Source organism: Pleurodeles waltl, chromosome 9, assembly GCF_031143425.1.
Source record: "Pleurodeles waltl isolate 20211129_DDA chromosome 9, aPleWal1.hap1.20221129, whole genome shotgun sequence".
Taxonomy (NCBI): Eukaryota; Metazoa; Chordata; class Amphibia; order Caudata; family Salamandridae; genus Pleurodeles; species Pleurodeles waltl.
In genome coordinates this window covers 300,684,427-300,707,879 of record NC_090448.1, presented here as the reverse complement: position 1 = coordinate 300,707,879, position 23,453 = coordinate 300,684,427, and the positions used below count along the sequence as shown (strand labels likewise).

Here is a 23,453-nt window from a genome sequence, read left to right as displayed (position 1 = left end):
AATATAAAAAAATAAGGCTTCAAGACAAAGCAGTGCATAACCTCTACTGGGGAGTCCAGTGCGTTTGAATTAATCTGACGACCCCATTACAACATTCACTGCATATGTACTAAAAACATGTTCATAGCAAAATAATTAGTTGTGACTGATACAGACAGCAGTAACTTTTCAAAATGGCATTACATGACAATGCTTCGTGACTGGTAGTGACTGATGACACTTATTACATAATGCTCAAATGTCCACTGTTCATCTGTAGCCCAGCATTCTGCTGCTTCAAAAGCCAGGGTGAGAAGAGAAAAAGTACTCTGGTCCATCAAAGGTCTTTAGTTTAAACTCTAATGAGGAACAGCTATCCAAGTGCCACAATAAAATTGTGAAGTTGTTCCAGGCACATGAATCAAGCAAGGTTGCATGTGAGGAACAGCCTCTTCTAAGAAGGACCAGATCACAATTACCATAAGGATCAACCAATGAGAAAACTCAAGGGAAAGAAACCAACTACTGCGTAGAGCACACAATACTTTCCCTGTCCACTTTTCTACCCTTAGTCCTAGGCTTCCACCTTTGGGACATCAAGTCACATACATTTTGCACCTTTTTCAAAATGCAAAAAGTGATTTGCGTGACCATAGTGATACAGACATGTGCACACGCGCACACACAGACACACACACACACCGCAGTGTTTATGCTATAAAAATAATAAAGGCTCACGCTTTCACATGATCAATATCTCTCTAATGTACACAAGGTGACAACATGGTTGTGCCTTGTGTAAAATGCTGGCAAGGGTGCTTGTAGGTGGGACTGGGCAGATTGCATACAGTGGAGTAGGTGGACTCTCACACTCAGTGTTGGTTCATGGACCCTGGCATGCATACATTCATGGTCAATCCCATGTTATAGTTTCTGCATAGCCACTCAAGGCTGCAAGGTTGTCTGGTATCTGAAAGTAGCACTCCACTGTTTGTGTCACCCTGGGGCAGATTTATTAACATTTTGCTTTGTGGTAGCACCACTTTTTTGGTGCATCCACGATGCAAAATGTTAGTATAGATTTACCAAGCCACGCATGGGCTGATTTGGGGAATCCTGCACAGCTTTGTTTAAAAAAAAAAAAAAAATACACAAATCAGTGCATAGTCCTGCCTTGCATTACCTTGTGCCAGGAAGGCCTTCCATGGCTGGAATAGGGGCAATACGACACAGCTGACCAGCGCTAGGAGGGTGTCTATTTTTGCAGATATGGCGCACTTATGCTCTCTCTGTTTCATACAGTGCATCGCAGCAACTGTGCTTGCTGCCCTGCGGTGTGTGAAACCTTGGTAAATTAGCCCCCTGTGTAGTAGATAACACATGTTACCACAAAGACACAGTTCATGTAATCACCAACAAGAGGTCGTATAAATGAATAACAAAGGCACAGTTCACATTATTGATCAACTTTACTGTCCATGGGCCTGATTACAACTTTGGCAGAGGGTTTAATCTGTCCCAAATGTGCCAGATATCCCGTCCACCGTATTACGAGTTCCATAGGATATAATGGACTCGTAATACGGCGGGCGGGATATCTGTCACGTTTGGGACAGATTAACCCCCTCTGCCAAAGTTGTAGTTAGGCCCCATATATTCTTTCAGCGCACAAATAGCTTTATAAACGAGAAGCTAAGTGTCGCTTACCTGTCCGTTTTCCATGATCGCAGCAGGATACATAGCACTGCTGGGCCGCTCACGGTGAGCTGGTAATAGCATCACCATTTCTCGAGCATGACGGTATTTATCAGGCAGGGAAGGAGAGCCTAAACACATGGAAAAACAGAACATTAGTGAGGACATAGACAGTTGAAACAGCCTTGCCCTTGACGTGTTCATCTGCCTAACCTGCATCAGTTAAGACGTTGGCTTCTACTAATGCATACACTCTAAATAGGATGGAGCAGACGTTGCCAATATTGGCAGACCTACCATTTCCGCCAAACCCTGCCCAAGCCATTTGAGGTTGAAAAAAAAGATTTTCAAGATGGAACATTCCACCAAAACCTTCACAACTCCAAAACTGTTTAAGTTCACTTCAATTAAATCTTTTGGTCCGATAGTATTGTCGCTCTTACCTCGTGTGCTGGAGGGCGCCGAGTTGATCAGCTGGGATGGTGCAGAGTGCGTGGAGCTCAGGCTAGAGGTGGAGGGGCTGGCCTGGGATGAGGATAGCACAGACATATTGGTGATAGATCCCTGGTACCTTGAGTGAGGGTAGACAAGCTGCAAGGGGAATCAGAGAACTTGAGGAAAACTATCTTAATTAAATAGCATCATTTACATCAAGGGTTTACACAGTATGCCTAAAAAGAAGACAACACCCACCTGCATCTGGTATATATCCTCGGGGGGGTCGCCCATGGAGCCGTCTGTCAAGATAACCAGGTTCCCTGTCTCACTGGACGTGTGCGAAGAAAGAGAGGATGAGGAATGTCGGACAGAGCCCATCATGTTCAAAGGACTAAAAAAGAGAGGGCAGTGAAGGACAATATATTGATTAATCAAGTTATCTTCATAACATTTTGAGATGTAATAATCTATTGCATTTATAATATTACTTACAAAACCCCAGTGACGACACAACGCTTTACATGGAAGTTTACAAAAAATCAAACTTGATATGATGAAATGAAAACAATGCGAAATTAGTGACAAAATTAAAATAAAATCCAAATCTTAGTAAGTGAGGAGTTTATATAAAATAAAAGAGGGCAACTATCAACCACAATAGTCAATTGAGTCGTGGGGAGTAAGTTTCCTGATATAGTCCCTTTTGGAAGTTGAGAGTGACACAAAAAGAGGCCCACAGGTAAATGATAAAAGATCTACTGAAGTGGTTGTCCATGTTTCATTCCGAAGTCTAATTCAAATGATTGTTTCGGCCATCATAAAACAAATTGGTGCCTCAGGGGGTAATTACAAGGCATTTCTCCCGAACACAGATAATGGTGTGGTATCGCCAGTGGAAACAAGACAATGCGAGGTATGTCGTAGGTGACTGTTGGGCAATACTTGATTGGAAGGCAGCAAGCAAAAAGATGCTGAAATCACCATGTCTTTCTTATTGTACATTTTTCAGGGATAGCTTCTCACAGGGAGTTCCCTCAGTAATACAGCTCAGATGTTTTTTTTATTTTGAACTAATATTTATACAACGTTTGTTCTGCTTTGCTGTTAGATCACTGGATCCACATAAAGCGGACGCTTAGCACAATGGCTGTGACTACTACTATGTTAGTAGGTTTACTGACACTCATTCACATTAAAACAACCTCAAACTGTGAAGATAAAAGCCTTGAAAAGAGGTTTTCACTTCCCACTCGTTTCCAGCAACCTCTAAATGAGGCCCTTAATGTATTTTATGATGTTTGCTTTCTGAGTTCTGTTTGCTATTCATGACATCCCCATCTTGAATTATCCTTCCACATTAGGGAAGAATGCAAGTGATAAAAAAAAGTGTTTACAACCTTTAAGAACTATCAACAGCATTGATTCTATTGATTCTATTCAATCAGCATTCCTATCCAGATGATGTTCCATGATATAGATCATCAAAATGAACTTTCTTTGCTTCCGACCTCAATTAACGAGCTGCCACACCGGTAAGCACCAAATGCTAAAAAATTAGGAAAGCTAGGAAGCTATAGTGTTACCTTACAGTCTTTTTTGCTTTCGTTGGCTTCGTTTTATTGCCTACCTGGAACCTCAACATCTTAAGTACTTCAAACAACGATACCATTAAGGAGCATAGCATGTGGTTCTTACTTAAATACATAGAAAATAATACAAGGCAGTCGGAAATATTTATCAGCAAATCTTAATCGCCCAAAAAAGTGCTTTCTTTTCACTCATATAGTTGGCTTACACTTGTACAGTAATGAACTATATCTGATAAACCAGTAGAAGTTTATTTTAATCTGGTACGTTGTCCAATAAACACTAAAAATCCAATTCATTGTAAAGCTGTCTAACAAATGGCACAGGTACTCATGACTCTAACTATGTTCTGACTCTGCACCTGAGCACAGCTGGGGTCATATCATTTGAGTGCACAGAGCTGTCACATCTATTTGGCATCACCTGACACCAGTGCTACACCTGGGACAGAAGAACAAGTTACCTACTTTCGGTAACACTCTTTCTGGTGGATACTCTAGCTAACTGAAGATCCCTCAACATGTGAATATCCCCTGGTGTCAGACTGGATCCATAGAATTTCCTTCAACAATAATTCCCTTATGCATTCCATAGGTGTCGCTATGTGGATCCGCTTCAGGTTCCTCCTGCCAAGAATGTGACAGCAGGGTCCCTACACAGTCACCACCCCTTTGTGCTGTCAGTTTTTTTCTGATATCTCTCTGCGGCTGGGTACGCAGAGCCTTAGTAATCAGATTGTGCCAGTGTGCAGATCTCTACGATGGAATCTTATTAGCATGGACTAGAAGAGTCCATATTACAGAACATGAATGAGGGTGAGTTGGTGAGGAATCTGCTGATAGACAGAATATCCCCCAGAAAGAGCTTTACTGAAGATTAGGTAACTTGTTCTTCTGATGGCTACTTCTAACCGCATATTCCTCACCATGTGAATAGATACCAAAGCAGTACATTCCCAGTTCGGGGGTCTGTGGAATGGCCCAACCAGGAACATTTGCAGGACAAACTGGGCAATATGCATATCCCATCGGACCTGGCTATGCAGGCTTCAGGAGTGCGTGAAGTGACACCCACATAACAGCCTGGCAGATGTTCAAGACTGACCCACCATGCACCATATCAGTGGCAGCAGCCTTTGATCTGGTTGAATGAGCACATATGTCTCCTGGAGGTTGTTTCTTGGCCAATTACAGCAGATTTTAATACATAAGACAATACACCTAGATATAGTTCTCGCCTGCACAGCCTTTCTCATTTTTGCCCCAGAGAACAACACAAAGAGTTGATCGTCCACCCGATGGTCCATGGTACGATCAATGTAAAGCTCAGAGCTCTCTTTAGGTCAAGGCAATAAGTCTCTTTCTCTTTACGTGGATACGATGCAGGGGCGAAAGTTGGCAGGGTAATGGGCTGTCCTATGTGGAAAGGTGTGACAATTTTCAGGAGAAGTGCTGCTTTAGTCCTGAGCACTAGCTTGTGTGGGAAGAAGGTGGTATATGACTGAGGATAAACAGTGCTTGTAGTTAACTCATGCGACGAGCTGACATTATCTCTAGGAAAAACGCTACCTTTAATGGGAGCAATCGGAGATGGAAGCTGTGCAGTGGCTCAAATAGGGTGCACATGAGAAAAGTGAGAACCAGAGTGAGGCCCCACTGAGTCATCCCAAGTGGTGTTGGTGGGAACATATGGGTCAGCCCTTTTAAAAAAACGCATCACAACAGGTGATATGAATATCAGGTAAACGTAAAAAGGCAGAATGGGACAATAAGTAACCTTTAACTTTCACCACAGTAAGCTGGGCTAAACTGTAACACAGAGTAATATGTCAGGCAACTGTGCCTGTAAAGATTGAATATTTTGGGACGAACACCAGACAACACACTCCTCCCAGCTTCCCACATAGATTTGTTATTCGAGAAACTTCTTGCTGCCAAGATGATATTCACTACTTCAGGTAGGAGAGCAAAAGCTGTCAACTATCATTGCTCAATTTACAAGTATAGAGGTGTAGTGTGTTCAGGCTCAGGTGCACAACTCTTCCCCTTACTGTGACAGGAGGTCCTCAAAAAGGGGGAAGATACCAGATGACCTCCCCAACCCAGCAACAATGCATCTTTCACAACTGTTAGCTCTGTATCAGATAGGGAGTGGGTCTGCCACCAGCCCAGTTGTGGTTCAGTAGCTACCATTACACATCTGGTGCTGAGACTTCTGATCAAAATGCAGAGCTCACATTTTTCACCTGGCATGTCCCACTAGCGGGATGCAGGGGGCTAAGGGGTTACTAAGTCCTAGAGCCATTCTCACAGGGGCCCTTGGCCAAGGGTTAAAACATCAGACTTTAACCTAAATGTCCTGGACTGGATGAGGTAGAGTAAAGGCTCTGTAGAACACCATGTCTAGGATGGTTCAGATAAAGGGGAGCTTCTGTGACTTCGACATGGTGGTGAAAATCACCAGCAATGTCAACAGGTTAGCTGTCATCTGGAGGTGGTCCATGACTGTCTGAAGTGAACTTGCCTTAAGCACCAGCCATCAGGGTATGGGAAAACAGGTGTTCCCTCCTCCAAATGTGGGTAGCTACCACCGCCATTAACTTCAAAAACACCCAAGGTGCACTGGTAACTTCGAAAGGGAGTACTGTGAATTAAAATGCTCATGGCTTAATAGTAACCCCTGGTAACACCTTTGGAACGGCAGGACAGAGATGTGGTAATAGACGTTCTCTAGGTCCAAATGTACCATCTCCTGGATCCAGGGCAGACAGAACATGTGCCAAGGTGAACCTTTTGAACTTGTCCTTCATGAGCAAAAAGTTCAGAAGGCAAAGTTCAAGGATATGGCAGCAGGCTCCCTCTTTCTTCGGCACCAGGAATTTATGGGGCAACAACCATTCCTGACTTTCTGATGCCGGGACCCTCTGTATGGCTCCCTTATCCAGAGGATAAACATCTCCTTGTAAAATGGATAAGTGGCCTTCCGCAAGGCGTTCAGGTGCAGGAGGCATTTTTATAGGAGTAGAGAGGAAACATAGGGCATATCCTTTTGGGATTATTGGGAGAGCCAATCGGTCTGATGTGATGATGTGCCACATGTGGAGGTAACACGTGGTCTGACCTCCCACAGGGCAACTGTGTCCTTCCAAGGGACAATTAAAACATTTTTTGGCAGCTGCAGGGAGTGGGGGCAGAATTTAGGATAGGTTGTTGCACCTGAGGGCCTGGACATTGGTGGCCGGATTCTTGACCTTTGATTTGAAATGCTTGGGAGGTCTATTGCTGCTGAGGCAATGTTTGCTGTAGCCTCCACTGAAACCCCCTTTCAAAGGGGCAAAGTTGTTATGGGAACTGCTTTTTAGGCAGTGCCAGACCAAGGGAGTGCACTGGGGTCTTGCTTTTCGTGAAGCGCTCCAAGGCTGAGAACGCCTTGTTTCCGATGACATGTGTCATCAAATGGTGTGCCCATCAGGGATTGTTGCACATTATTAGAGAATCCTATTGAACGAGTTCAGGCATGGCACTGAAGCACCACACCTGCCCCTACTGCCCTAGCCATGCAGTCATTAGTCAAATAGTTGGCTGTGTCTTCACTATTGTGTATGATGCACTTAAGATCTTTCCTATGGCACTCCGGGACAACTGGAATGATCTCCACCACCATGTCCCACAACATATACAAACAGTGGTCCAGGAGGCAACTTGAATTCACGGAACATAGGGAAAACATACACTTCATAAACACCGCTCTACTCTTCACCTCTCTATAAGATGAGGGTGGTTAGAAATGCATTAGGTTTAAACCTGTTTGTAGATGCCTGGATTACTAGGCTGTAGGGTGTGGGATGTTTCAGGAGAAAAGCAAGATCGATCTCGGCAGGCCCCTGTCTCCTTGTTATCTCTTTGTTGATTGGTGGGCAAGATCCTTGTTTTGCCCAGTTTCCCCAGCAGTGTATGTGGTAAGAACATCATTAAAGAGCAGAAGGGGCTCCCTTGAGGCTGGTCTTGTCTGCAGGATCTCTGTGAGGACCCCTGTCTTGACCGCAGAGGTGGAGAGTTTTAGGTTGTAGACCTCTGTGGCCCACATGTAGAACTGTAGGATAATATTGGTGTAGGCTAAAAGGTGAGAAAAAAGTTGCACTGTCAAACCAGACTTAAACATTCATGTAAGTTAGTGACTGCTCTCCTACTCTCTGTGCTGTTGCCAGAGAAAAATACCATAGCACATCTAGTCATACAAGACACTTTACTAGTATTGCAATGTCATGTCAGCTGGATAAATAGGCAAAATGATGACAGCTGTGTAGAGGGCAAGCACATTTTTGTGTAACAACATACCTTCTGCCCAAATAAAAAATATATAGGCCCTCATTATGAGGGTGGCGGTCTCAAGAACCCACCCCTCGCGATGGCCGTCAGACAACCGCAGACAGGGTGGTCTGACCCCCCCATTATGATTGTGGCAGAGCCGCCACGGTTAAACCGCCAACACCACCAGGCTGAGGCCAGCCCGCAGCCTGGCGGTCCCGGCAGTTGTAATCCGTCAAGGCAGCGTTGCAAGTAGCATTGCCCTGGGGATTACGAGTCCCCATATGCCAGCCTTTTCATGGTAGCAAACACCGCCATGTAAAGGCTGGCAGAATGGGTGTGTTTGGGGGTCCCTGGGGGCTCCTGCACTGCGCATGCACTTGGCATGCGCAGTGCAGGGGCCCCCATGAACAGCCCCGTCGACCATTTCACTGCCCGAATTACTGGCAGTGAAATGCACGATGGGTGATGTCGCACCCGACGCACCACAACAGTGCAGCCGGCTCAATTATGAGCCTGCGTCAATGTTGTGGTGAGTGCTTCGCTGGGCCAGTGGGGAAAACACTGTTTTTGCCCGCTGGCCCAGCGGAACACTCCTAATATGGAGGGCAAAAGACCTCCAGGACTGGCGGTCTTTTGCCTGCAGCGGCTTCGGAGGTCCTAGAAAAGGACCAGCGCAGTCGTAATGAGGCCATACTCCTGGACCCCAGCATGTGGGTGGAGCAAAGTCCCTCTCTACTGATGCTCACAGTGATAGATTCCTGTTGAGACCATAAACACATTTCAAGAATTCTAAACTACCATTTGGATAGAACATTTCGTCAATGTGCCTCACCTCTATCCCTGACTTGCCTCACCTCTACTCCTGAATGAGAATTACATTTAAATAATCACCTGAGGCCACAAGCCGAGAACCATTGAACAAGAAGACTATATTGATTATCACATGCTAAGCACTTTGAAGGGAAACCAAATTTGGATTCCTGGGATTCAAACTAGGACAATGCAAGGCTTGTTATGACAGTCACTTTAAGATGTTTTCTTTGTTCCTCTTTATTTTCCTAGAACATATTGTCCAGTTCTCTGCTGTGAATTGGGTACAGTAACTTCCAAAATGTATTATCAGGGAGCAAAAGATTGGAAATTACCATGAATGCAGACATCCCACTTCCCAGTAGCATAAGAGAGAAATACTGTACCTATGTCTATGCATAAGTTTGATAGTGTCTGGGCTCATTGGACTGTGCGACATTAGGACATTGCCGCGAGGTGTACTAGGGCCAGAACATGAAGGGCTCAGCTTGTCCAAACCAGGAAGTTCCTAGAAGAGAAAAGAAAAAACAAAACTCCAGTTAAGGACGCCTGAAACTGATCCCTTAAGAATGACAATTTGGGAAGGACATGGAATTAGGAATTGCACCATGCCTCATGCGAGATATCTAGAGCAAATAAAGGAAAATTCATGAACCTGAGGAATGTGCTGACATGGCACAAATTTGTGGAGTAGTTTTGTTGGAAGGTCCCCCGTGAAAGAGGAGTGTAAATTACGTTTGTGATGTATTTCAAAGGTGGATTTACTTACATGGTACAGGCTGGAACGCATCATGTGGAATTGGTCTATCAGCTTCTTGTGCAGTGGACGCATTTCCGGATGCACAAACTTTTCATGTACTGCAAGCCCCACACCAAGGACATGGACCTAGTAGGGAGAAAATAATTTGTTGAATTAAGCATGGTGTGGATAAAAAGACAACTATTAAGGCTTCAGGCGCAACTTCCAAATATACAAGTTTAGCTCTTAATAATCAAAAAGGATATCCAAGAGACAAAAATCGAATAAAATAAAAACCATCAAGAACTGTGCTTCGGCCATCAAGCCAACCCATTTCATGGATTTTGCTTTGCAAATTGAAATATCTGTGATTCATCAGTGCATGGCGTGTGCACAGAAATTAAGGGCCTGATTTAGAGTTTGGTGGATGGGTTACTCCGACACAAACGTGATGGATATCCCACCTGCCATATTACGATTAAGGCTCCCAGTTTTCCACTTTTATTGATTTTTACAGATTGATAAAGACAGAAAACAATATGTTTCCAGTCTGTATTCTTTTTAATAGTGGAAAAATACAGAAAATTGACCATCTTATCAGTGACTCTCATGTTGTTGTTCATTAATTCCCCACCAATAGTCCTGCATATTGACAGCATGTGGAGTTAAACAATACATTAATTGCCCTTAAATCACTGCATATCTTAACTTATGTTTGTGCTGTTATGTACATATTTTTATGTAGATATAGTTTTAATATATTTGGCTGCTAAGTGTGCTAAAAAGTATGAGTGCACATTTATTGGTATAATAAATGTAGAAATATACGAGTTACTGCCTCATTTATTCACAAAACATAAAATAAATACAGATATGTGCAAAATGGCCAAAAAATAAAGATGGATAACTACAGACAGAAATGTTAAAAAACATAAATACCTTAAAACCAGGAGCCCTAATTACGATGTCCATAGGGTAAAATACAATCATAATACAGCGGGCGTGATAAATAACCCCATCCCCCAAACTCTAAATCAGTCCCTAAGTCTTAGAATAGCATTACATATAACGCTTCTTTAGCGAAGCACTACCCTACCAGTTACTGAAGCAATACCCCAGACCCCAAAAAAGTGTCATGTATGAATCTGAACTTCAGGCATTGGATAGTAATGAAGCACTGGAGTCAATAAATTGTGGATTAGTGTTAATAGGATACCCATAACCAAAACAAATCCAGGATTTGTATTCAGCTCTTGAATGAAGCTTCTTCTGGGTGAAGCCTGAATACACATATGAGTTTGGGGTCATCATCTTTACTTGCATCTTCATCATCATAATATTAATAATAATAATCATCATAATTATTATTATCATTATTATTACTGTTCAACATTCCTTTACTAAAGCTTTATGTTTTTATCCTTGGTCCTTAGGCATGATAGTTTCTAGTGTTTTGGCTCATATATTTCTATGGAGTTTTATGTCCGCTCTCAGTAAAGAGGCTTATTTTTAATTTATAGATTTCAGATGCTGCCATTCAGCCACTTGAATAACTTTGATCGTTTCTTCATGCCAATCAGGAACCTGATTTTGTTTAAGTTAAGCTTACAATGTCTATCATTCTTGATTTTAGCTCTTCTCAGAAACACTTGTAGAATTATCCTGATAATCAGTCAGTAACTGCTATATCTCCCTTCACACTGTAAATTTCCCATACAACTTATGGTATTGGAATAAACCTATCCAGAATTTTCGTTTCAGAGATCCAGGGTAAATTTAAACTCTGAAGTTTAAGGTTTCCAGGCGTGGGGAAATCTTTTAGTAACCAAAGAGTAACAGCTGGTCATTAATCATAACAAAACAGAAAAAATGCTGGGGTGTTATTTGAAGTTTGGCTGGATGGGAGAACCACTGTAAATCAGCATTTCTCACATCTTGCCAAAATGTGTTTCCCCTGCCTCATTTAGTGAAAGGGAAATACTGGCTGATGACTGGGTGGTCAAGAGCTCCACTGGTGGTCAATCAAAATCAATCACCCATCCACCATACGCGGAGAGGTTTATTCTATTCGGTCCTCCTGATGCATAGATTTCTTCCCCAGATCCGCCTGGGGAGGCACGCAGTTTCAGGCAGAGAAAAAAAATAATTGCCTTCACACATAAGAAGAAAACATCCAGTGCATCAATCAATGACCACTTGTTTATACAAATAAACTCCTGCTTTAGGCAGCTGTATTAAACAAAAAAGAATGGAGTTTGGGTAAAAAAAAACTTGTGACTCATTTCACATTAAGTGCTACAGAAAATGCAAATGCTGCACCAGAAATGTACGTTCAGTAAGAAGATCCTGTCAGGTAGGCAGAGATTGCTAAATATAGTTTACGAGTGGAGGCCAAGGCCTCTGGCAACCTGGTGGGTTGGAGGTCTACCAGTCAAAGAATATCTGTACAGTCCCGACTTCCTCTCCCTCTACAGCCCCGACCGCTGTGTAAGATGTTTACAGGAAAACTATAGGTTGATTGTATTGCCATTGATTTATATAAATTTGAAATAATAATTGTCTCCCGGTGGGTACCAGTTGGATTTTCACCTGAAAAGTACTTGAGCATAAAAAATATACATATCCATCTGACAAAAACCATTCTGATATTGAAGCACCCCGTTTTAGGATTGAAGCATGTTTTCTTTGGACAGCTTTCCCAACACAATATGGTTCTAAATGGAAAAATGTCCACAGCTTTGAATGTTTATGACACCATCTATAAGCTCCAGGTCTTGTAACTCACGGCAATTAATTTGTTCCTTCAAAAGGAGAATTCAATACACACTGAACATCATTCATTGTGAAGGACACAGTAATTTTATAACAAACTCTACCTTGTTCTGATTGAGGCTGATTTGGTAACATATTTTTGAATAATACACTGCACTTCTACAATATAAGGATATTGTAAGTCAACAGAGTTCTGTGACCGTATCAAGGCAACAAATGATATACTTTTATGAGGTTTAAGGGGACTCCTGGTTGAACTACAGTGACCTTTTAATGTACTGATGGGTGTACATTATCCTTGCAACTGGTCTTGAACTCTCTCACAAAATTTAAAGTTGTCCCTTGTGGGCAGAAATAGGACTTAGCTTTTTAGGTTTGATGAGTCTACTGAAACTTTTTGTCTTCCTGCAAACAATTCTAGAGCTTCTTGAGTTCTCTTGTTAGACCGATAATGTAAGAAATCCCCCACCTCGATTGAGAGAGTTGCATTAGACCTTGCTAGAACTGCAATACAAAATGCTATTGTTAAATACAAAGCACTGGGCCTATTGGTATGAGGGTGTCTGATTCAGTTTTCATAGGTACTCTTGTTCGCAATAGACCGTGTTAACCATAAATAGAAAATTGAGACTTTTTTCCGATCCTGTGGAGTACAAGTAAAAAACTAACCACAGGGAGACACTAAGCGCCTCATTACGAGGCTGGTGGTCTTAAGACCACCAGCCTCGCGGTCGCGGTCAGGACCACCACTTCTGTGGCAGTCCAACTGCCACATTAAGACCCTGGAGGTTAAACCGCCAGCACCGCCAGGATCCATGATCCCGACTGCCTGGCGGTGGTGGAGATCGCAGTCAGCCAGCGCGGAGCTTCATGCAGAGCCGCCCTGCTGATTATGACCTTGTTATCCGCCAGCCTTTTCATTGTGGTTTTATCACCATGAAAAGGCTGACGGAGAACAGATGCAGGGGGACACAGGGGACCCCTGCACTGTCCATGCACTGGGCATTGGCAGTGCAGGGGTCCCCCTGCCCAACACCATCTCGTTGGTGCACCCTGCAGCGGCACCATTGCAGCCCACTTAATTACGAGCCAGAGACGATGCTGCTGCTGCTTTCCATCCGTCAGTCTAGTGGGAAACACCTAATAGGTCCAGCAAAGTGGTCGCCACAATGGCAGTGGCTACCCTGTCTGGAGTTTTGGGGGATGGGCTTTCCCATCTGCCAAACTCAAAAGGAGGTCCTATATGTGTAGCTGCTTTGTCTGTCAAATCTACTGAGGGTTTGAAGACATAACATGAAGTGACTATTTCCTTACTGCCAGGAATGTGTTTAAGAAATGCACTAGCATTTCTAAGTTCATCATGTGAGGAAGTGGTTGTCTGGCAAAAAAAATGTTTTGCCAAAGTATGTCAATCTGTGTTGCAATATCTGTCTAGAAGAGATTGGGGAAAACCCTGGGCCTCTCTTTGTTGTGGGATGAGACAAAAGTTTAGTATCTAAGGGAGTATCAGTGCCTAATTCAATGGTAAAATGTGATCTAAAGTCCGAGTTCACAATGTAACACATTTCTGTGAAGAGGTCTGGTTTATTGTTAAAATTATTACTATTATTAAACAGAGGAAATGGTGTCTGTGGCACGGTTAACATGTGTATTCTAGGAGGAAATGAAAAAGGTAAGTCTCCCCGCAGAGAGCTATCAGTTTCTCAGGAAAATTTTAAGCCCATTTCCAAGCCTATATCAGAACGGAGAGGAGGCAAAAGATGGTGTGCTTTACTGTCATTATCCATGTCTTTTTTTGGGGCACAGTTCAGAAAACCCAAGGGCACTCAAGTCAGAAAACAACATCTCTACCTAATGACAATACTTTGCATCATATGATTTTTTTTTCAGATGACATCTCTTCAGTTAAAACCACATCTACCATCTTTAGTGCTGCTTTTTTTTAATGTCTGTGATTATAAATGGTATAAGCCATTTCCTGGCACCGATCCTGATACCGCTCATTGTGCTATGCCCGTCACTAGGGTGTTGGAATTTCTCGGCCATTCTAACCTCAGAGTTCTACGTCCATTGATGCATGCTTGAACTCTCTGATAAGCCTTCTGTGAAAGGGTATACTTCAATGGAATCGAGCACTTGGGACACCTTCTTCCAGCAATGAACATCTGAAAAGGGTTTCTTCTTAATGGCCTTCAGATGCATCCCAGGAGAAAGGCTAAAATACTCCCCCTCATGTTCCAGTGGCCATATGAAATAATATTCAGAACTACAATATTGTGATACCGAAATATTGGAAAAACCAAAATAATGTAATTGCAAACTTTGTATGTGACTACAAAACTATTGAGACAAAAAATAGAGGAGCAGAATACTGTCAGAAAGCAAGAATTTCAGCTTTACTATATATACGATTATATTTAATTTAATTTAGATATTAATAGATCAAATAATAACACAACTAAAGATAAACAATATATATCCACAAAATAATATAAAATACAATTTTAAAATATATACTTAAAAAATTAATCATTTAACCAGTAAAAACAACTTACTTTAAAATCAATAATACTGACAATAACACATGCATAAACGTATACCTAATAAAATATATATGACATTCTATGAAAATGAAAAAAGAACAAACCAAACATTAAAATATAATATAACTTTACTTAAAAAAACAATAATAAATTCCTAAAAAAAACCAATATTCTCATTTTTTATATTAAGGGCCATAGTATTCCTGATATGATGATATTGTAGCTAGGGGTGGGTAGCACTTCAGAGTTAAATGAAAAGTCTGCAAGATTCCACAGATTTACACGAGCAGGCAGAAATAGGCATGTCACTCTGCTCACACTGTTTTTTAGTACTGGGAGCTCGTTCTGCACTGAAGAATCACCGCAAACGCCATCATGCCGAGCGCCAGAGGGTGTTGCCTTTTCAAGTTGATTTTGCTGCCACTCAGATAGAATTTCTACTCGAGTGGCAGTTTTCTGGCCTCGAATGGTCCGGACTGCCCGTGGCTACCCGTGTTGCGGAAATCCCGCTGGGTGCCTTCCTAGCACACAAAAATCTTACTAGAGGACACCAAATATCAATATCACTCACACAAAAAATCTCCAGCTTGTAGAGGTTTGCATGATTTGGCCAGAACTCTGTCTTACAAGCATAATGTGGAGTGCCCAAAATTATGCCAACTCAGCCAACTGAGCAGAATGTATTGCCCGCCCCTAATTAAGGCCACAATATTTATGACCCTTGATTATTTGATTCAATAGTTTGTTGGATCTACCTGTGGGAAAAAACTCCAGCTCTGCTATATCTGAAAAATTCTTCTGCTTTTCAAAGGATACTTCTATATTTTTAACAACAACTGTAATTCTAAAACAAATCATTTTTCAGTGCACAGCAACTCACGTATGTTGAACAAAAACATTGTTGCTTTCAAATGTGGACTTTTTAACCCCAGTGAAGTGTTTATATTATCTCAGAAAGCTTCACTCTTTTATAAACATTGGCCCACATGCTCCTGTACCTGCTCCTGCATAAGCTCTTTTAGCTGGGTGATCTTCTCAGCATCTCCAGGATGATTGGTGATGTAATCTTTATCAAAGAAGGCCTAAAACAATACAATTACATAAATTAGAAGACAGTCCCCTTTAAATTTCGAACTCATTGCTTCCTTCTTTCCTTCAGAATTGTTTTAGCTTCTTTACATGTTTGGTGTGGACTTGGCACGACAGGCAGACCAGTAGAAGCTTTAAGTGTTGAGCAGTAACTTCTTACTGCTGACAAACAATTTCTGCTTTGGAATCACTGCAGTAGCAACCAGTGCTGGCAAAACATTGACCTGTACACGAGGGATACTGCAATGACACAATGGTGATCTATTCCAGCTCTTTTACAGCACCTTTTTCACAGATTCACACCTCTTTCTGTGATTTTGTTTGGAGCTTTTTTAAACTTAAATTTCTTATTCCCAGTAAAGAAAAGAGATCCGTTTAAAGAAATTGATTTATTGAAATCACAAGATGTTAGTGAATAATGAGTATAATCATTGCTTGTTAAACAAGACTCTAACCTTGCTCTGGCGATACCTACCACAAAAAGGAACATGGCAAAGTTTGACATCTAGTTTAAAAGGATTCATATTTCCTCAGTTTTAACCATTTTCTGCCAGAGTGTCCTCTACAAAGTGAAAGTCACCTGTCCGCATTTCGGTTGATAAGTACCTTTTTTCCTATGTATGGCATGTATCCGTATATCATTATAACAAACGTCCCACTGATCAATCTTGTGAAACAAAACACTGCTAAATCAACTGACAGATCTGTTCAAGCAACCCTCTTTATTTCCCTCGGCCATCAGTTAATGAATGAAAATTGTTCTTAAGAGATTTTCAGCCCTCCCCGTTTCCCACAACAGACATTTGTAAATTTGATTTGACTTCATATAACTGTGGCCCTCTGATGTAATACAAGTGAAGTGCAATAATATTATACTTCCCCCATCACGATACTCAAGGGTTTCACATACAACTCTTCTGGGATCACTTTGTTGATCTGGCATTTCTTGAATACATCTCATCATGTTTTGTGGGAGGGATGTTTGAGTTACAGTATCCTAACCAGAGATCTGACCAGGTTGAGCCAACAAAATCAAATGCATGTAACCTTGGCTGATGTATGGTGGCTTTACTGGCTGTAGTGCATTCTTTATTCAGTTAGAAGAATTACTTGCACCACACTGGTAAAAAACTTTCCACGGCATGTAAGCTTTTCGATTATTACATTGCCGCCTGTCCCCTGTTAATCACCACAAATCCTGCTGCCAATGGCAGGGATGCCTGGAAATAAAGTTGATCACTGACTCCTTTCCACCAGACTCATTTTAATTGACCCTTCTGACTCCACCACCTGTCTCCTTAACTGAATCCATTACTCATGAATCCCTCCTTGTCACCTTCCCACTCCCAGGACATAATATGGGCCCTGATATTCACCCACGAAGATCGGTCACATTTCCGGAATTAAACATTTCACCTGTTCTTATTGTACTAGGAGTTTTCTCCCAACTCCTCAAGGACATTTACAGTTTTTTTTTTACAGCCATTTTACATAGTGGCCACACACAGAAGTTAGCCCAATGGAAACAATGGTGTGGAGGTACCTTAAACTAAGCAGCTAGACCAACACATTTTTCACATGGGTCAAGGCTGCAAAACATTTTTCCCCATGGAAGAACTGGCGACAGTTCAAAAGACAAAAAGACAAGAACATTGCTTCCTTTTGCACTCATATTAGGTCAAAGGAATGCAGAGTAAAATAGGCAGGATCTGCCCCTTTTTTCAAAACAGTCTCATTCTTTTCCTAGGAGCTGATTAGGAGTTTGGCAGTCGGAAACAGCCGTCCGCCAAACTCCTGACGGGGTGATCGACGACATGCTGGCAACCTCCCCACCGGCCCCATTCGACTTTCTAACTGGGCTGACCAACAAAAACCAAGGTTTCCGCCGGTCAGCCCAGTGGGAAAGGTGCAGCAGCATTGTTGCCGGCTCATAATAGAGCCGGCAGCAATGATGCTGCACGCTGGGGGCACCAGCACCCTCGAAATGTGCACTGTCAGCACAGCAGACAGGACGCATTTCGAGGTTGCTGGGAAGGGGCCACAGGCATGGGCATTGCAGGCATCCCCCTGTGGTCCCCTGCACTTGTTCTCCACCAGCTTTTTCATGGCGGTTGATCAACCAGGATTAAGGCAGGCAGAAAACAAGGTTGAAGCTGGGTGACTCTGGATCATTAAAACCTGCACTTCCGTCAGCCCGTCGGGATATGAGATTCTGGCGGGATGGATTAAATGCTTGAATTAATTCAGCCACTTATTATAACTCTTAGTCACATTCCATTCATTTGTTTTTTAGATTCTACTTACCACCACAGACAGGAACTAATTCTAGATAAATCAGTTTTGATCCTGACAAAAAGGAATAGTCCAGCCCTAATAATGAGGCCACATTCCCTCTGAATGGGGACACAAACTACCCCAAATCTGTTACAGCCATTTTGGGCCTCATCAGTAAGGTGCTGATTGAGTCTTATGGTACAGCTTGCTGAGGACCCGTGTCTGAGCATAACTATCACACGTGGGGCATCTCAATGAAAAAGGAATAAAGTGAGGGGTGGGATTATGACTTGGGATCAACAATTTACATATCAGCGTTTGGCCCTGTTTCAGTAGTAATGTTCTACTGTTAATGTCTAGGTCATGAGTAATATCCCTGTCCCTTTGTTTCCTATTAAATGTTAGCAATCGATTTAATAATGAGTAATTTAAATTAGTTGTACATCGTTAACTAATTAGGTACAATTATTCAATTGTAAATCATAGAGCTATGTGTTTTGAACTAATTTAAAAAGTGTTTAGTGATCGGTCTGGAAACCCCGAGTATAAATCCTGCATCGAAGACCCCCTGTGCCACACATGATTTCACGATGTTTCTGGAAAGAACATATTCTTGAGGAGCTCCCTCACCTCTTGGTAGCGTGCGATGCCTCCATTCACTGCAGCGTCGATCACTCCATTCAGACACATACTTAACAGATTGATGTTGCTGTGATGCTGCTTGTGCTGATATTGGCTGATGAGTGTTCGGAGCTCCTGGTTCTTGTTCTCAACCACCTGGATGGCATTCTCCAGTGGGCTCACCTCAACCTGTAAGGCATTTGGATCATCAGGCATAGCAAGACACTTTGGGTGGGGACCCTTCTGTGCATATCAATATTAGGGTGTTGCCGGATACCCGGACAAAAGGGTTGAGAGGAGACAGTATATTGGATAATTTAATCACTTAATTAAACATCCAATTATTTATTGTTTCAGTAAATTGCAATACAATAGGTACAAATCATAAAGGATTTACAGCGTCATTTACAAACTTTATATTCTGAACTCAAATGGCAAGCAAAATCAAAAGCAGCAGTAACATTTAAAACACTTTCATATGAATATGGTGCCATAGAGAACAAATACAGAATAGTACCATAAAGCAAATCAGTAAATCAGTAAACCATTGGTGAATCAGTAGTATAGCTCACTTCAATGGCTCTCTTGTAGGCAAAAATATCATAGACCCTAAGCAGGTAGAAGTCTTTTCGTATGTATACAACTCGTTTTTTGTGTGGAAAAAAAGCATAAAATATGTGACAATTCCAATTCGACCTACTTTACAGTTAGAGAAACCATTTTTGTTTTCTTTTGGGTGCTACTTTACAGTGTTGGTTTGTACAGGTAGCAAAGTTTACTTACTTGTGGTAAATTTCAGGCCATATCTCTTCGAGATAAAATAAAAACGAGTAGTTTGTAAAATATCCAAAAAATAAAGAGCCCTTCCTAGAACTGCACAGCGCTACTTCTTTTTTAAATTGTCAGTGTCTTTTCTTGATGAGTTTGGCTGTTAATTTGTTTTCTAATGTGGTGTTAGCCCCTAACTCTCGGCACCCAACCCATTTCAGTGTGATCTCAAAAAGACTTAGCCAAACTTCTCATGAACACATTTGCGTAGGGATTACCATGAAACCTACCCCTTAATAAAACAGGACATATTAAAATCTTTTCGGATATAGAATTTGAGCCCAATTCAAAACTGAGCGTTCTTAATTGTGTATCTGAGCCCACATGCATAGGAACATGCCTTTCATTTTTTTTGTATATCAACTTATCAAATATATTATCAAAACCCTAAAACTCTGCTCCACAAGTGTCACTACACCTGCTTTTATTCTGTAAACTTGGATAATTGTGCTTATCATATTGCAACTTATTTGTTCCAAACATTGAAGGCTGGCACCCATGTTTTAACTTAATGAGCATGCTTCTTTCTCTCTGATGAAAAAAAGATGACAACTTGAGGCTTGATTCACAAAAGTAAACTTACATGTTTGTGTAAGTTAACTTTTTTCAGTATTCACAAAACTGCAATTTAATAGTAGCTCTGCAACTATGGAGACTTCTCAGTCGGGCGGAGAACTCCAGGCATAAAAAGATAGGACAGGACTACACTATCACAGACTATAAGTGATAATGACAATTTATTTGAGTCTTGCACTAGGATCTTTGCTGCTGCACAATGATTTCCCAAATAGTCTGTTGTAATTAGACACATTGGTGAAGTATTAACCTCACTCACTCACACATTTGGCACTATTCATTCAAGTTACTTAAGATACAACTTGTTTCCCATACATGTTGGACAAGGAAAAGAAGGTGACTGACAGAGGGCTAAATGTCATCTTAAATGATGACCAACATAGACTAGTGTGCATTAGACGCAAGGCACAAGTTCTAAGTCTCCTAAAAAGGGGGAGGCATTACTGCATTATATCTATATATGTATACATTTTTGAGTACAACATAGAGGGACTAATTATGAGTCTGGTTGTCACTAGACCGCCACACTCGTGGTGTCAGGTGTTAGCCACGGCGCCTACATTGCCGATCGGGATAACATAGTCCTTTTGGACTACATATCCCATGACGCCTAGAGGGGAAGAGGTCGCTTAAAAAGCAAGCACATACAGGAAGTAATGTGCGTTATTCGTTTCCTAGAAACCAGTCGGAGGGGCAACGAGGGCTCTTGCTGACGGCGTTTCCGAGGTTGAGTTGTTTGCAAGGAGGTTTAATTCCTCCTTCGGTTTTCCGTGGAGCCTGGGACCTTCCCAATATCAGGGGGAGTGTCGAGTTTATTTTCCCAGAGGAACCTGCCACGAAGGAGAAGTGGTAGCGGTGAGACGATTTGGTGCCGGAATCCCTCACCTTTCTTTTTCAGTTCGATAAGGACACTGGTAACTTCTGAAGCACGGCGGTCTTTTGTTTGAGTTACCAATAAAGCACGATTATCCTTGGGGCCAGAGAACATTATAGTTTTGGCTTCGACAAGGGGTTAATGTTTATTTTTGCGGGAATTGAACTGCCGGGACGATTTTTCTTTTCGATACGTAATGAATTAACACCGGGTTATTCCTACAAATTGCGTGACTATGACCTGGGGCTTAGTGGATTAACTGAGTCATAGAAAGGACTACGAGATATGTTCTTATCATCGTTAATTTTATTCCCTTTCTCTTTGTTCTGTCTCCTCATTATTTCGTGACTATCTTGTATAAATGTGGGTGTTGAGCAACCCCTTGGAGATCATCGGTATTAATTGTTGGCTTGGGGCGTCCATCTATGATTCAGATGGAGCACAGATAGGTGTTGGATTAGTTCTGCCCTCATGAGTTATGGGCAGGTACGGTCGTTGGTACTTTAGCGAGACATTGCGAGAGTAGACAGGCAATGTGATATTAACTCTGTGTATTCCTCTCTTTACAGATATCCCGTCCCTGCTGTTCCTTCCCCTTCCTTCCCTCACCCGATTACTCCAATGCACCGTGGTTTATATAGGTGACTTGGTGGAGTCAGGAGGCGGACCCTTATTTGCATCGCGCCGAGTCTGAGGAGCATCTACAACGTGACACGTGGTGGCAGTCTGTACCGCCGCTGCTGTGGTGGTCATGCCTTTTCATGGCCATCAGCCTTTTCATGGCGGCTTAACCACCATGAAAAGGCTGGAGGAGAGCAGGTGCAGGGGTCCACAGGGGGCCCCTGCACTGCCCATGCACCCTCATAATGTGCACTGTCTGCTGTACAGATAGTGCGGAATACGAGGGTGCTGGCAGGATTTCCAGAGGCCTGATTACAAGCTGGCAACAATGCTGCCATCACTTTGCCACTGGGCTGACCTGTGGAAACCTTGGTTTCTGCCTGTCAGCCCAGCGGAAAAGTCATAATCTGTCCGGCGGGGAGGCCGTCACTATAGTGGCGGCCACCCTATCGGAAATTTGGCAGATGGGTGTTCCCCTCCGCCAAACTTGTAATCAGGGCCAAAATTGTATTCCCCAGGTCATGAGGTTGAAGGTGTACTGTGCTACTAGGGCAGTTTGAATGTCTCAAAGTGCTATCTACTCTGATAAAATAAGCCAGAACACATCAAAGGAGAGAGAAGAAATAAGTGTAGATTTATTATGAAATATATGAATCTGTACACTGAAAATCAGAATGGTGCAAATCTGGTCATGCCAAATGAAATGGCAAGTAACACTTTCACTAACAGGACCTGTATATTTTGTAAGGTAGTGTACTTTAGTACGTGGACAGCACCAGCAATACCCTCCAAAATATGCAGGAGTCTGGTATGCACCAAGCTCCTTAAAATGCATTGGCTCTGGGCCATGGAATTTCATTCTGATAGACAGTTTGCCTGGGTATGCAAGGTACTCAAAGTGCCCTAACACAATTAGGAACAGTCCCACTCGGTGTAAAATGAAAACAAAATGTGATCTGTGATAACATTAACCGATTGAGGGGGAGGCTAGCTTTGGAAAACATTGACAAAGACAACCATTCTGGCATGGACTACAGGATAGCATGGGGACAAACCTTTTGGCATATGCAAACAATGTTTATACCAGCTCTTTATGGCTTGCCAACATGAGTTGACATGTTAAGCTATAGCTTTATGTATTGGGGTTGACCTAAAACTGAGCATCAGAAATAAGCTATAAGGGTCGGCTCAGTGAGTGTAACAGATAAACATGTAGGAATATGATGGCCGAATGAAAATGAGGGAATTGGAATGTTCAGTCTTGATGACCTGGAATTATGCTGTGACATCACAGAAGCATGTTGACTTGAGATTTTTTTTATAAGGGTGGGCAGAACTCACAGTTTCACTCCACAAAATTCTACGGAGTTACATGAAAACTCTGCAAGATTCTGCAGAGTTCTGCAAATGGGCGGAATTAGGCACGCCTTGCTGCGCATGTTAATTTTTAGTGCTGAGAGCTTGTTCATTGCTAAACAATCAGCACAAAAGGCACCACATGGCCCACCAGATGGTGTTGTTTCTCAATTTCATATTGCTGCAGCTCGAGTAGACTTTCTACTTGAGTAGCAGCTTTCTGACTGTGAACCGTCACAACTGCCTGCAACTGCCCGCGTTGGGGATATCTCACCAGATGTCCTAGTGACCAAAAACCAAGCTAGGGGATGCCAAATCTTGCTCATGCTTCTAAACGTACT

General features: G+C 42.3%; 1 protein-coding gene across 1 annotated transcript in view; it reads right to left on the bottom strand.

Annotated features, from left to right (window-relative positions):
* DOCK3 (dedicator of cytokinesis 3) overlaps window positions 1–23,453 on the bottom strand; it is a 1,331,886-nt gene that overhangs the window by 85,875 nt on the left and 1,222,558 nt on the right. Inside the window, exons 44-50 of the mRNA XM_069206772.1 lie at window positions 18,867–19,046; window positions 15,872–15,955; window positions 9,589–9,705; window positions 9,206–9,327; window positions 2,368–2,503; window positions 2,118–2,265; window positions 1,687–1,805 (exon numbers count right to left, since the gene is read on the bottom strand). Coding sequence (XP_069062873.1) covers window positions 1,687–1,805; window positions 2,118–2,265; window positions 2,368–2,503; window positions 9,206–9,327; window positions 9,589–9,705; window positions 15,872–15,955; window positions 18,867–19,046 — 906 coding nt within the window. The remainder of the gene's footprint in view (window positions 1–1,686; window positions 1,806–2,117; window positions 2,266–2,367; window positions 2,504–9,205; window positions 9,328–9,588; window positions 9,706–15,871; window positions 15,956–18,866; window positions 19,047–23,453) is intronic.